The following is a 16,372-nucleotide window of genomic DNA, read 5'->3' as shown; positions in this document are numbered from 1 at the left end:
AGAATAATACAGCTTATGTTTTACAAAGATGTTGGCTGTAAGAAGTGCAGGAGAACTTCAGGAATCTGCTCACCACCCCTGATAGCAGCTGTACTCTGTGTTTTTGTGGTTTTGCTCATTACAATGTAAATGGCATTGTGACCCTTTTCTCTTCTCTGAGTACCCTGAAGAGACAAATGGCCAGTAGCCAATGATTTTTGGGTGTAAACTGATGCAGAGGATGCCAAGGCCAAAGTTGTGACCTGGCAATTTCAAGGTTGAAAAACAAAACAAAACAAACGAAACAACAAAATAAAACAAAACAACCCCAGACCTCAAGCACTAAAAGCCATGTTTTTTAAAAACCATGGCAGGTCCATTCATTGTCTGGAAATTTCCAGATCCATTTTTAAGAAACACTGTCTGTGTACAAACAAGAATTGCAGTGTTTTGCAAAGTGGTAAGTTCCCAGCAACTGTAATTTGATATGATTCAGGTAACTAGTAACAAATTTAAGTCATGCAATTTTAAGGAAAGCCAGCAAAGATAAACAAGGCTTTTGTTTACAAAGTCATTGGCTTACTGACTGGCAATGAGAAATTTCCTACCTCAAATGTAGATATTTTTGCATATTGACATTATTTCATGATATTGTCATGTCAGCTTGATCAAATTGAGTGCTGCAGTAACAGTATACCAGAATATTGCCCAGCTGTCCAAAGGAATGGTTATTTTTAAATACAATGTCAATTTCACTACACTAATTGAAATAAATATAGTTGAGGCTTGCCTTGAATTTAGCCCTAAAAAATTATTAGGCAAGCAAGTTGTCTCGGTATTTAATTTTTACTTTTATCCTTTTAAAATCCCTTAATTAAATATAATATTAAATACAACATTAATTAAAGATTATTATGAAGGTTCAAGTAATATGTTTAAATGCTTTAAAGGAGGGAGAAAAACAAAGCAAGAACACAAGTTAGGCTTTTAAATAGATTTCATATAAATAAAAAATTTAGCATTAAAAAAGTAACATCCTGAATGCACGGTGCGTTTTTTCATGTTTGCTAGCACAAAAGTAACAGCAAAGGTTAAGAGCAGTGGAGATGGTATATTCTATACAAAACATTGCATTAGCCAAATCATTTTCATTTAGCAAAGTGACCGTTTTACCTAAGGCAACTGCTTAAACAACATCATTGCTATGACAAAAGCAGGAGGATGCACTGCAGGAATGGAGCAGAAGTCTCACACCATGAAGAGACCCCTAAGACACCTGCAGCCAGGCTGCCCTGGCACCAAACCCAGGGGATCAGCAGCATGAAGATTTCAAATGCACTCTTGCAGGAGCCTGGTCCACAATCCAGGTGGGAGAGAGCCAGGCCCTGTGTAGGGAGCAGGGAGCAGCAGGGGCTGCAGGGGCAAGGCAGGAGGCAGCCAAAGTGAAGGAGCAGCACTATCCTGCCTCCCCCAAGGAGTTCTGCTCAAAGCACTGCTCCCTAGGTTCTGTGGGCTCAGAGTGAGTCTCAAAAATTAAGCAGACATGAAATGAATGGGACCTCCTTAAAACTGTTTTTTAGTAATTGCACTGTTGCTACAGGCATAGCATTCAGAGGCTTCCCCTGTACAGGCAAAGAAACAGCAGCAAGATCATCAGCAAGAAGAGCAGCAGGACAGTGCCCTTACCTGTGCCTGTTCACATCAGTATTGTTCACACTGGTATTGTCCACTCATCTGCAATCAAGAAGTGAGGTGAGGAAGCTGATTTCACCTACTCAAATGCAACAGTCCCATAAAAAGGCTTACTTTGTCCAGGAATCAAAGGTTTATGGAGATAAAGCCAATGTAGCATCTGAGAATGACACTAAAAATTATACTCAAGCTGCACAATCAATGCTAAAGTCAAGGCTGAAAACTGATTTGCAACAGCTCCCTCTAAGTCTGTAATGCATTTGCTTTTCTAAGGAGGGACAATTCTCCATTTTTGTTGCCAGACACAACAAGAAACTTGATGCCAATATCCTCACTTCTTTGAGAGTATAGAATAATATCCCAAATGGGCAACTCAACCTGCTTATTCTGTAAAATACCACAGGTTGACACATTGATTTGAGAGGGTTATGTTACCATTCCCATTGCACGCTAGGAGAAGGAAGAAACCTGTTACAGTGTGGGTGACAACCACTGCAGTTGTATTCATCAACCTTTACAGTAAGAAAAGGACAACAGTTTAGGCTGGTACCTTTGACAGAAATTTGTCAATGAATCTCCTCTTTGCATCTGCCCAAAACTTCAGATTCACCTTTAATATGACAGAGAACTGATTGCAGCCCTATTTTACTGCACCCAGTAAATTTTCTACTTGGCTTTGCTAGACTTGGGTAAACTGCTTTTTGCCTTCTCTTGATCTCTCCAGGATGCAGCAGCCCTTGCCAAAAATAATTTTCCTTCACAATTCCCTTGCAGAGGTTTGCACTGTTTTAATGCTGTAGCATCACATATCCTTTTAATCCCTGCCCACACATTTTAACATTTCAAACACATGATTATTTATAAGCAAAATGCCACCAGGGGTTTGGCGAGGTAAAGTGGTTTAGTGGGGACTGAAACTGGGGAAGGGGGAGAGGGGAGCGTGAGTCATCATTTGGTGTTTTTAATCCTTCACTCCTCCTCTATTGGGCTTTGTCATTAGCAGTAGCATTTACTCACTTTGAGCAGGGCCAAGACAGCAAACAAGTTCTCTGAATTTGAAAGCCAGACAATTCCAACTCCTAATTCAGCCATGCACGCCTGCTCCAGGCTGTTCAATCCCTTGAGACCCCTTTTTGTAGCCTAGCCTTTTCCCTCCTTTAAGTGCCAACTCATGGACAGCCTTTGGCTGGGTTTTGTGCATTCCCACCTGCTCCTGCAAGAGGGAGAACAGACTGGCATGGAGTGACGCCATCCTTAAGTTTTGTGTTGCATTCAGGGCTGGGCATTGCCACACCAAATGGAGCAAACAGGTTACAAAAACTGTTTGCACAGACAAAGCAAGGCACTTGACAATCACCACCACTCCAACTACAACACCATTTGGAAACAAGTTGCACTGCACACTGAAGGGGAGACAGCACTTGTTCAAAATCTCCTCTCCCTTTCAGTCGCTGCTCAATAGAGCAGCAAAAAATTTGTCCTCCAGCCCAATTATACCACTCTGCTGATGCTGGAACAAAAGGAGAGAGAGTCATGACAGAAATAACAAGATAACCTGCATCTCTAATGGAAGCAACAGCAGGAGGTAGAAGAATTAATTTCTGTCACACACCATTTTTCTTTCCACTTCAAGCACCCTCTCCCTCTCTAAAAACTCCTTCTATACATGTCCCCTGCAAAAAAGAAAAACCATTTTTGAAGAATGATCCTCCCAAGACTACCTACAGCTCACATGTTTTTCAGTTCCACTGAGAAACAACACTGCCTTAAGGTATGAGAGCTGGGCAGTGCAGGGACCTGAGCCCAGCCTGGGAACTGACAACATGTAGGTTCCAGCTCTAGGCTTTTTAGGGCTGCTTAAGTTTTGAAAAACTCTTTTAAGTGTGGATGCCTCAGGTTCAGCTTCCATACATACCCATGTTTCTGCACCAAAATACTTGCACTCAGTTTCAAAAGAGTGAGTACTCTGGAGTTCTAAGCATAATTTAGGACAACTAAGAATATGAAGAACCTTTGAGAATTAGACTACTTATTTCAGTAAATTAACTAGGTAGCAACTGTGAAAGTGCTGATGCTAGACAGCATTTAGCTTCCTGGGCTATAAATGGATATAATTTTTACTTACCTGACAGGTGTGTCATGAGAATTAGCTAATATTGACACTTTGATCTTTAAAATGCTTTGCCAAGTATTAATTAAAGAAGGAACATTTTGCATTTAAAATACCAAGTATTTTGAAGTTGAATTTGTCTCCATTCCTCTCCTAAAATGGAAAATAATCTACTGTTTGTTTTTCTACATATTCCCCAGGAGATAATTTCAGAGAAACATGAGAAAGAAGACTGACATGTGGGTCTGTGTTTCAAGGAGGAAGAATGAACACCTCTAAATAAATAGCTATGTTTTGTTGCAAGAATCTTCTCTCCTGTGGGTCTTCTAGCCAAACCTGTAGACTTAATCAGGTGTTACTGGATTAGGGAGAAGGGTCACTCATACCCTCCAATAAATCACATTTTTATAACTAACCTAATGTTTTTTACAAGACAAATCTCACAGTGAAGTATGAAAAGTATATAATGTTTCAGATATTCAAGTATGCAACTACTGGGAAAGCGTGGCCTCATTTCTCTAAAGAGGGAAAGGTGCCAACATATGGGCAAAACTCTATTACAGTTTATCTGCAGCTAGAGATACGAAATATGTACAAAGCTGTGCAATGCTTTTGTTAGATGGGTCACCCTGTAGGCTTCTGCTAGAGAAAAATGGAGAGCCAAGGCTTGCCTGTGGAGCCAGCTCTCCCCCAGCGACTCCATGCTGGATAAGGGCAGGATGAGGGCAGGACTTTCACCATGGGCACTCTCATTGCAAAGATCTAGCAGCAAAGGCATGACATTTGGCCTTTACATGACCTAGTGAATATAAACTCAGATTAGAGGGAAATAAAAGATTGTATTTGATAGCATGTGAGAAAACAACAACATAAATAAGTGTGCTCTACACACCCTGGAGAGATCGTTATGCAGGGCTTTCCTGTGGTTGTTACTGCTGGTGGTTACAGCCTGACCTGGTGTCACAGGCTACTCATGCTGGTAGTGCAGAGATGTAATTTCTCCTGGAGCTGAAGTATTCTCCTTAAAATTAGCCAGGCAACACAGGGAGACCGAGATGAAGGGAAAGAAAAAAGACAGGACATAGGTACTGGGAGATGCCAGAAACCACATGCATGAAGACAGATGCAGCCCATGTGTAGAGCCCTTGCATGCCCTTTAGGGCTTCAGTGTCATAGGGCAGAAATTCTGTGGGACCATTTTGCAATGTCACGTTCTTGCCCACAGCCCAAAGCATGCAGAAAATATGAAACAATTTTTACCTGTTTTGGTGACTTAAATTTTATGGATCTAAAGAAGCGTCTTAGAGGTGACTCTCAGAGGGACTTAAGTCTGATTGATTGTCACACATAGAATTAAAGTTCCTTATGTGACTCCTTTATGATAGTCTCTATAAATGGGAGACTTCCTCTGTTTCCCTGCCTCATGCATTTCATGCACAGCATAGACATTATTTAATGAACTACTAACTCCTAATTATTTATTTTTCTCCTTATTATCAAGAATGCCGCTATGCTTTATACACCTCATTCAAATGTTGCTGAGAATTATTTGTAGCATTCACCATATCGGAGCCAAGCTCTTAGAAACAATAATTAATTTTACAATAGCCAGCTGGATCCTGAAACTAAGATGGACATTTTTGAGAGGGAGACGCTGGTTTTGAGAATATATTTTATAATTCTAGAAGTCTAAAAAGCATCTCTGTAGACTTTCCAGGAGGAACCTGCCTACCAGCTAGCAGAGCTTAGTGACAGCACATGACATGATGGGGTCCTCACCCTCCATAAGGGTGTTTGAATCAGGCTATTTAAGATGCCAGTGCACACATTTTACATAAGGAATACTGCTGAGAACAGTGAAAAAACACTCAGTGCTACATTAAGAACTCGTTCCTGGGATCGCAGATTACAAAATGTGCAGCGAGAACCTAATTTTGGTATCTAATCAGGGCTGAGTGTTCTTCCCCTCATCCTGTGCACTCACTTGCCTGTGCTCTACTTGATGGTGCCTGCTCCTGATTCCCCAAGGTACACACCCTCCTTCCTCCTCCTTGCAGTCACTGCCTCAAGATTATTTTGATGTATGATCAGCATAATTCAACACAATTGGCTTTTCATCATCTCCACCAGCCCGTTTTATGTTTTTCCTAGCCTTTCCTTATTTTTGAGAGGAACAAAACCCTCACTCTCTCCATTTCTTTTCACCCCTTTGTGAAGTAAAGAAACACAGCAAGCTAACATTTCACTGGATTTATCCAACATTCCACCTTGGTGTTTCATCTATTTGAAAGGTCAGTCCAAAATTTCATTGGATGAGAATGAGGAAGAGCAAGTTTGTTCCACCTTCTGGCTTTACAGGTAACCAAAGCCAACATTCTACCAGTTATTCTGCCAAACCATTACAATGTATTCAAGCTCAAGTTTCAAATTTAATTTTTAATTTTGACTAAACAAAAATTTTTAATAAATATTTCTAGATGTGCTACACTTCAAAATGGATGATTATAAGAGCTGGATTTCACAGGTTCAGGGCTCTACCTCCAGTTTGTTAGTGGTTGCAGGTAAAGCCACTGCTCCTCTTGGTTCCCATGATGTCCTCTGATCCCTCCCTTCAGCTATGCTGTCTTTGTATATGTCTTTGAATATCTCCCTAGCCACTTTTGAGATACAAAACTAAAAGTGTATATGAAAAAGTATTTTCTGCTCTCCATAAAAACTTGTTGATTTTGCAGTTGTATTACTGCAAAAAGCCCAGCCAATGTGAGGCAAATTAATTTTTGAAAATCACTGATGTTTAGAAGGATAAATCTCTAATATTAATTTCAGATACCTGTAAGAGCCAGATCAAAAATAAGGTTTACATTTAGGAGCTCAGACTACATTTGCACAGAATCAAAATATCAGAAAAATAACACACACTAGAGATGATAATTATTTTTATATGAAGGACAAAAGGCCAGCATCCATCTCTGCAGGATGTGTTTAGTCCTCTGCCAGTTTCAGGACCAGCTAATAATCACATCGCCAATATTCTACTCCTAGGCTTCCAGAAATACAGCTCTAATTCATGTCTTTTAGTTGTTTCCACATACATTCATGAAATGACATTTTAACTGGGCAGATATCTTTTATAGCTCAACTGACATTCAAGTTGTGCTCTCCTGCTAAATAGGCCCTTCAAAACTACAAAGAGGAAACCAACAACGTTCTGCTTATTTCACAAAAAATGGTAACTAAAGATAACCCTTCCCGAGTTTCCCAGAAGTAACAGCTGAAAACGGAGTGGTGAGAAAAATGTGAAAGCAGCTGGCAAAAAACTTCTGCATGTACAAACTTGTCACACACATGGGATAGTTCAGGAAGTGTCACTGGCCTGAACAGGGTCATTTGAAATGTATTTTTAGGATCTTGAGGCAACTAAAGTTGTCTCAGTAAGTTACTCCAAACTGCATTGTTTTGCTCAATACACATTGAAAGGCTTTAAAGGACTTTATTTTATCTTGTATAAGCCTACATACATTTCAAACTGGGCCAGATATGAGTAATGGAAAGAATCAAGGCACTGCCTGATCTGTAAATCTTCAATTTAGGTACAATGTTGTCAAATCTGACAATCTTAATTTCAAGCAATCTTATATCAGTAGACAACTCTACATAAACCAGACAGCACTTTGCAATGCTATATGCAGCTCCTGCTGCTTTCAGTACTACTGGTCAGCCAGTAATTATTGAAGACAAGTTAGTAAAACCTGAAAGGCTAGAATTACAACTGTCCCAGCTTGTTAGACATTTAAGACATAATCACTGTCCTCTTTAACATCTATGTCATTAATTCTGTACTTTATTCAGCATTTGGAAAGGCTTAGTTGCCTGCTTCCAAGCTCATCAGTCAGGCTCTGGGAAAAGGAAGGTGAGATGGTGGGAAAAATGCAATATGAAAAAACCACTGGAACGGATCTGTGGTGGCTGCAAGTTCATGACTATTGCTGCCCTGCACATCAGAGCCACTCAGAGTCTCCTGGGGAAAGACTTGCAGAGACACAGCTTTGCCTCATACACAAATACATACATGCAAATACACATGTGCAGGCACACTGTTAGGGGGTTCACATTATTATGAAATACAGCTAAGGAAGGCAATTACTTTAAGAAAAATAATGGCGTATTCCCCAGCAAAGTAACAGTTTCAAAAGGTTCTAGAAAATGAACCAAAGCTCTTATTGTTAGAGAACTATTGACTCCAGGTTTGAAAAAGAGACCTCAAGTGAGCAATGATGCACTTAGCCTGGAACTTGCAGCTGCTGTATTTCACTCTAAATTGAATTGCCAATCCATGGTGCAATCTTTTTCTACTATAATCTCACATCTTCGGGGCAAGTATACCAAAAATTACTATATATGGGGTGCATTATTCCAAGTTAGACTGAATTCCTCTGGAAATGGAAAATATGTCTGCATTACTGAATTTAAGAATCCCTGTGGGTATTATATGGGAGTAGTGTTTTTTTATCTTTTTAAGGGCGCTTAGTGACAACTTCATGTCATTTTTCCTGCAAATAGTTCTTAAGCATGCAAGTGACTAACAGCACATGGCCCCATTAAAATAATTTGGGTATATATTAGCCTATAGATCCATATAATAGATATTCTATACCATGCACACACATATGCACAGTGATCAGATCCTACATTCTCACCCTAATAAAAGTGACTGCCAATTTATCACGATTTACAGTATCACCAATGTCAATGATTTGCAAACATAAATAATTGACACATGCTCTGAAATACTTACATTCACTTTTCCACTAAGTCTTCTTCACTATAATCAAGTTATTTTCCAGGGCAGTTTAATCTTCTTACTAAATAAAAGAAGGCAACAATTAAAAATAGATTCATATGCATTAAGCTATGTTCAATCACATTAAATTTATGAACTTTAAAATATGATTTAAGATCATCTATAGTGTAATATAAACTTGTAATTTGTTTATATGCAGTCAGTTTTATTACATTTTAAACACAACTTTATCACACTATAACTTTCCATCCTGAAGCTAAATGGGGCAATGTTCCCTATTTCAATAGCTGCTAGGACAGTAAATCAGATGGACAGTTGCTCACAGATGTACAACTAATTACTGAAGAACTGAGAGCTAAACTGATCTATTACCCAAAAGAATGCCTAGCATTGCAGATGGGTTATTGTATGACTTGGTACTCCTCTAGCTAGAGCTTGAACATGCTCTGGCCAGTGGCAGTACTCGGCACCTCCACTGACCAAACATTTAAGAATGGAAGAGAAGCAATGTCTGTCTCTTTAGGGAAGGATAAAACACCATCAAATATTTTTTAACATCACTGTATATGCCAAAAAGTGGTAACAAGGTTTCATGTGGATTGTTCAACATAAATGTGAAGATGACAACTGTCCTCAAATAAATATCCCAAGCAATAGACATAGTGAGTGCTGTATGCTTCTGTTCCTTACACAGAGTTATTTTTCAGTTGCTTTCAGCAAAGCAAGCAAAGCACAATCAAACAGTTTGCAGCACAACCCAACATGTGTACTAAAAGACCACCTCATGCCAGTTCCCAGGTAAGAGAGCCTGAACACCTGGCAAAATCCATCACCTTTTCTCCAAAGCCATCTCATCTCAACTGAACATGACTTTTAGACTCACATAACACTGGCTTCCAGGGAAGTAAGACACAAACATCAGCAGGACTTTTGTGTTCCCTTCATGTTTCTTGAGGCTGTCCAGTCCTAAACCAAACTAATTTTGCTAATGTTCCATGGAATTTAATTTTCTGCGTTCATACCCTATAAGCAGTTGCTTTGGGAAGATGTTCTTTAAGACTATGTACATTCACCTCTTTGCAGAGAAAAGCTGTATGAGGGAACAAACCTTACTGGGTACAGGATGAGCATGTATGCTCAGCAAAATTGTGAGATTGGAGAAGAGCTGGGTGAGATATTTAGAGCACAGCTGCATGATACAGCCTTACTGGAGAGTCTAGGATTGGGCTGAGGAAGGTCATAGGAGGGAAGTGTAAAGTAAAGCAGCCAAGCCAAGAGACAGACAAAAAAATGAGACTGTAGGACCAAGGTAAAGGGCAGATTTCTTTCTATGTTTTACCAACAACAGGAAAAACAGATCTGGTGCAACTTAAACATGTAAAGGAAAAGAAAATTCCGAAGTTAAAAGGAAGGACAAATGTGAACCATTATCATCCTGTTGACAGCCAAGAAGGAAGGAGGTGGAGGTAGTCAGCAAGGAAACAAGACTTGATCCTGCTGAGAAGTTTGCTTTATATATCCATGTTTTCTCTTTCCTTACGAGCATTTTTGCAAGCACTGCTGAACACTAATTTAGCCACGTCTTGCACAGTTGGTTCCTCATCCAGCCTTGCAGATGCCAGAACTGAGGTGCATGGAAATTAGTATTTGGCTGAGCCTGGAAAAGCAATCAAATGCTATCAACCCTAACTGTTATGGCCAGCCAGCTATACCCCCAATAATAAAGGTATTATTAAAGGTATATCCTTTGCTAAAAATATCAGAAATGTATTTATTGAGAAAATTGGTTCAGCCATAACCCAGGACCTGGCACAGAGTCATCTAACTACTTATGTGGCAGTTCTCACATGGATACACCAGGCATTTCAGTCTGTAGTTCAACTGTGCCAGAGAATGATGCTACCAAATTGTATTCAATTTTCTGTGTTATAAAATTGGAAGCCTTTTTCATAAGAGGCTTGGGACACAAGCCAGAAATCTCGCTCACTGTCTCCCTATGTATTCAGACTGAGTCATCAGATTTTCCAGGTTTCTCCACTCAAATGGCACACTGCTTTGGATGGACACAGGTGGTACCATCTGCCACAAGGCTTCTTTGGTTTGTTTGGTTTTGTTTCTTCCTTCTACCTCCTGCTCGTAGCACAGCAGCTCTTTTTCAGTATCTTACACTGGTTTTGGTTTTTCATGGTATGGATTTGGCCAGTCAAAATGGACTGCTTGAACTAAAAGGAGCTTCAATACATATTGATAGCACAGGTCCTCTAACAGCTGGAGGCACTTGCAAAGTGACCTGAAGCAAAAACTACTTCAGCAATTTAGAGAAATTGTTCTTTAAAGATGACAGAAGCCATGAGCACAACAGAGCAAGAGGGTAAGGGATGGTCACATAATCTAACTTCAGTCTAACAAGGCTAATCTTGTTTCTTCTCTCTCCATTAGCTTGACAGAAAGAGTCCTGCCATGGATTGCCTTGTGGATTAGGAATTAATCTTCCCTGAACTGCTTTTTGGGGAGGACTCCCTCTCCCGTCCATAACCCACAGAAGATAGCAAGATGTTAAGACTACTTTTAACTGTTATCCTGTCTCAATCTGAACTAGCTTAATTGCTCCCACCTTTTACGTGACAAAATTTCTGCCTTTGAAAGCAAAATACACCTTAGGGGGAAAGGATGAAGACCACCCTGTATGATCAATGACCCAGCAGAAACAGGACAACCATGAGCAACCTCCCCATCCTGCAAACGCCCTGTCCCTCATGAGACAACTACACCTCTGTGGTCAGGGTCAAGGTCTCAAATGCCATTATTTCAAATAGATGAGGAACTCAGGCTGATTGGTTGTATCCAAGTGCAAAATTTTGCAAGCAGGTAACATGGTGCTCTGGCACTGCAGCTGCCAGGGAGATAATGGCTTCTGAAAGCAGCAAGGAACAAAGTGTGGCACTTGTTCTGCAGTGCCTAAAGCTGATGCTGCTGTAAGTATGGGTAAGAACATATTGAGGGGTTTTTTTTGTCCTTTTTTTTTTTTTAATGTTTGCTTCTAGAGCTAAAAACAGATCATAAACCACTTTTCTTTGAGGAGGGATCTTGTTTGTTTGTCAAAAAGGGCAAGCACTGGGTCAGGGATGGAAAGCTGTGCTATCCGGTTCCCAGCCACAAACTTAATTCCCCTGAGCCTTCAGCTGTATGGAACATATGGAGCAGATACTTTTCATATAGACTTTTACATGCCCATGGAACTTTCATCCAGCTGTTGAGCTAACAAGCACAGTGCCCTTAATAGGATGGAGCACATAGGATAAAACTACATACTGCTTTTTGAGCTTGATTTTGAGAATGGATCTTCACATTTCAGTGAAGACATTACAACACTGAGATCACGTTCACATGGAAACAGAAGAATTTAATACTAAAAACTTTAGGGGAGATCAGATGTCAACCTAATACTCTAAACATTGCTGTGTATTTAGATCTCTAATTAACTCAGAATCACACAATATCTGGCCAATGCATTATCTTCCCTCACCTCTAGGTCATCTCTATTCTGCCCTCTCCACCTCCTTGACCACAGACACCAGATTTCACTTCTAGCACATGAGCTCTTGAGTTTTATTACTGACTTTCTTTCTCCTCTGCTTGGCTCACTGCTATTATCTTGGCTGGCTCTAGACAGCACTTTATCAGAATGTAAGGACACTGACTTTTTTTCTGAGCCTCCCCCTTTCTTTTGAGGGCAAATGGAGCCAAGGCCACCCAGCACGACACATCCCCTCCATGCAAGGGATCTATTTGTGCAACCTGCTGCTCTCCCAGCAATGCAAGATGCTCCCCACGCCATGAGCATCACCCAGCACAGGACACAGGAGACAGACCAGCATTACACAGCAGAACAATGTTTACTCTTAGTTTTCCAGGAATTCAACATAATCCTGCATAGCCAAGTTTTTAAGTTACCCAGTGTCCTGGTTTCATCCAGGACAGAGTTAAGTTTTTGTTTTGCAGTAGCTGTGAGGGGACAGAGCTTGGAGCTGTGTGGGTATGTCTAGGTCGTTATTCTATATCATCCACATAATCACTGGTGGGGGCAGGGAAGGACATGGAAATAAAGGACTCTTATTCTAGGAAGAAAAGTGTGGCTTTGGGTCATACAAAAGCGTGGCAGGTTGGCCATTTTTAATTTTCTCAGGTTGCACCACCTGCACCACCTCAGGCTGGCTGGTAAGCATTTATTTCCATGTAAATCACCCTCTTTCTGTATACTTTTGCTATTAATATTGCTGCTCTAACTGTTCATTTTCATATCTCATTGCTGTTTCCAGTAAATTATTTCTTATCTCAACCTGTAATTTCCCCCTTTTTATGTCTCCAATTCTCAACTCCACCCCTGGTTTGGGAAGGAGAAAGAAAGCAGGGTGAGCAAGTGAGTGGTTGGTTTGGGAAGAGTCTTGGGGATATGGGGGGGCACTTATCTGAGGAATGCTGTTCCATTTATAAACCATGACATCCAGAATTAAAAATTAACCAAAGATCACAAGTTCAGTTTTCCTTTCACTTTCCTACTCCTTTGAAGTCCTAAAACACTATTTCTGTTTCCCTCTGTTCCCCATTCTCATGTAGTCCTCTTTTTCTTTAATCCTTTGGCCTCTGTGGGACAGGGAAGAGAAGAGGCAAAGAAACATATGGGAAAATGAAGCAGACTGCCATCTGTGTTTGTGCTGACCCTAAAAACCAATATAAACACAGACCAGTTAGGCTAGCTCACATTCACCAGCAGTTTTCAAAGTACTGAAGTAGCCCAATCATTTCAAAATACCTGTAAGCACTTCACTGACAAGAATTATCAGGAATCCTGTGTTATTCTGGTGTTATGCAGACTTATAGGTAGATCTGTGCTTGCCATGAAATATTCTACAGCTGCTGCTTTGGTTTAAAACAGCTCCAGCAACACCAACCATCCCCTCTTCACAGCACAGTTGTTAACTACTAACTGAAGAACACAAAAAATTCACCAAAATTGTTCTACAACCATTACTGTTCAATCAAGGTAAATGGTGCAACATTCAAGAACATTGCTGCAGAGCCTCACACCTCAAAAAAGAAAATCAGAATCTGTTATATTACATTCTCCCTTTCATCTTTGTGTCACTGAAGGCATTCCACAGGCAGTTTTACCTCTGACAGCACGATTTTCAATCAGTCTGCTCTTGCCTGGATTTGAAATAGGACTCTACATGAAATTGGATCCTGGTAGCCTCAAACATGCCCAGGCTTGCAGAGGAGGTAAAACAAAAAGAAAAAGAAGGGTTTTTTTTAAACACAGGGTGCTAGTAAAACTGATTTTAAAGTGTCACTTCATTTCTCTCAACTGGAAGTAATATATTACCTCTATAAAGTCTTTTATACTAAGTTCTTGAAATTCTGTATTTACACAATGCCATTGGTGCTCACCTCACCTTAGAAATACACATTTTAATAGTCAACCAAAGAGATACAAACCACCAAAGTAAATAAGACTACCTTAAAATTGGCTTCACTACTTTTTCCCATATATCTGCCAAGCTAAGGCCCAGTCCTGCAGTCTCTCTCATCATGTACTCAGTACTCACACCAGAATTTGAAGGTTTACTCCTTGAATTACAGAATGCAGCTTGCCTTGTTGGAGAAAGGAGCAGGCATGACAGTGTGACTGTGAAAAAGGAGAGGAAAAAATTCAAAATGTAGGAAGGTAAAAAGAAGCAAAGATTGTTAAATGGAGAATGAGGCATGGATAAGAGAGAATAAGAGACATAAGGAGACAGCAGCAAATAGTGGTGTGGAAAACAAGAGGAATGAAAAGTTTATCCTGAGCACTGTAGGGCTTTATTTTTAATTTTATTTTAAAAGTAAAAATCACCCAAAGTTCACTCCTTTGTCATCCTGAACTGAGATGTCCATTCCTCTGAAGTGGGGTATGAAAGGATGCAAGGACTACTGGTATGATGAGCCAGGCAAGGCTCACCTGAGACCAGCTGGATGGATCAGTGAAGTTTCCAGGGTCTTTTTTTATAGTCACTGATTTCTCCCATGATAGCCCATTGCACTGCAAATTTCATTCTTTTGTTTGTTTCTAAAAGTGGAAAAAGGAACCACTACAAAGCCTGGTTGGAAGTTTGAGTGAAATTTCATCTTCCCCACTGAGAAATGTATAAAAATCACAACCTTCTCATTAATACAACAGTGGCCTGGCTGTGCCTTTTGCTGAACAGATCAGAAAGCATCGCAGCAATCCAAAGTTATAACAGCAGGAATGTCTCATTTGTCCATCAAATCCAAGGAACAAGGTGAATCTCAGCCTAATTGCAAGCAATATAAGAACACTTTCCTCCTTTAAATCAGGCAGAAGGGCTCTTCTCATCTTCAGCACCTCTCAGAGAATCAGCCTGATTCCCTCCACACTCTCTCTTGCTTTCTCTGTGACCTGTCTTGCTAATCTGGAATCCTTCAGAGCTGGGAACGGGACCCCCTGCCTTGTTTCCCATCATCTGCACTGATTTATGTCAGCAAGCCAGGCCAGCTGGCTGCCTGCACACCCAGAGAGCCCATACACCCTGACACTGCTCACTAAAGAGAAAAACAACAACAAAAAAAATCCCATACACCCCTCTCCCCAGCCCAAAAATCTAGCGTGGCTTTGCCTGCCAGGTTAAACCTTGGTCTCTCCTTGTGAGCCTCATCTACCTGCGGCTGCTGGGCAGGACATTGCCCTGGTGGGGCTGCTCCTCTGGGGCTGAGCCCTCTTCTGCAAATTCTTCAACGCTATTTCAAGGCTGGGGAAGGGTACTGTTACCAGTTCACTACGAAAGATACATATGTCGACACTTTTTTTAAAAAGAAACCATTCGGAACAGCGATAGGAGCTGGCTCGGGCGGATACCGTCCTATCTGGCAGAGCAAGTCTCAGCAGGCTCTGTAATCGCCAGCTCTGCAAACACTGATTTCCCCCCCACCCCTCCACGGGACCTTAACTTGCCCTGTGCTCCTGAGCAGAGGATGAACACATCTGAAAATACTGATAGGGAATGGCTGGGGAAAACCAGCTTTTTAAATTTTCTTATTTGTTTTTTTTTTCTTTCTTTCTTTCTTTTTTTTTTTATAATTTGTTTTTGCTTTTTTGGTTTCTTTTCTTAGGTGTGGTTTTTGTTGGTGTCCCCCTCCCCGCAATAAAACTTCTGTCTTTCACACTTACATGGGGCATGAGCTACAGGAATAAGAGCTTGTTCGGTTCAAGCACTCTTTTTTTTTTTTTTTTTTTTTTCCGCCAGCAGAGCAAACCGTGTTTGGATGCACACGAAGGGAAAGGCAATATTTATAAAGGAAGTTCCCACACTTCCTCTTCAAACAAATCACTTCTGGCTGGTTTTGCAATTACAGACCTACCGTGAAAAGAGGGTGGAGGAATAAAAAAACATTGGGTATACTATTTCCTTTTAAAGTCACTTGCTCCTGAAAATCAAGCTTCCAGAGAGGAAGGAGTTAAGCACTCAGGACAAACTGTCAAGTTTTCAGTAACTAATTTACTCTTCCTGTAGGCCTGGAGGAAATCCACAGCTGCCACAAATATTCCTTGCTCATTTCAATACTCCTCGTTGTGAAATGGATTTTAATGGCCAAGCAAAGCCATGCAAACCGCAGATGTAATTAAAGCCACTGAAACCGGCTCCACAGAAGGCTGGGCAGCGCCCCGTGCCCCACCTGGGGGCAGATGCCGTGGCACAGGCTGGCAGGGTGGCAGTGACACCAGGACACCTCGT

The 16,372-nt window shown here is 40.8% G+C and overlaps 1 protein-coding gene across 5 annotated transcripts in view; it reads right to left on the bottom strand.

Annotated features, from left to right (window-relative positions):
* Positions 1 to 16,372, bottom strand: part of PLXNB2 (plexin B2) — a 252,000-nt gene that overhangs the window by 106,458 nt on the left and 129,170 nt on the right. For 3 of the 5 annotated variants that reach the window (XM_063155401.1, XM_063155403.1, XM_063155402.1), the window contains exon 4: positions 8,577 to 8,643. In XM_063155401.1, coding sequence (XP_063011471.1) covers positions 8,577 to 8,578 — 2 coding nt within the window. In that variant the 5' untranslated portion in view covers positions 8,579 to 8,643. Of the gene's footprint in view, positions 1 to 1,665; positions 1,714 to 4,673; positions 4,777 to 8,576; positions 8,644 to 16,372 lie in introns of those variants that run through there. The other 2 variants (XM_063155404.1, XM_063155405.1) reach the window with 2 other exon arrangements.

The sequence above is a fragment of the Melospiza melodia genome, chromosome 4 (assembly GCF_035770615.1).
Source record: "Melospiza melodia melodia isolate bMelMel2 chromosome 4, bMelMel2.pri, whole genome shotgun sequence".
Classification (NCBI taxonomy): Eukaryota; Metazoa; Chordata; class Aves; order Passeriformes; family Passerellidae; genus Melospiza; species Melospiza melodia.
This window is presented reverse-complemented; position numbering and strand designations above follow the sequence as displayed.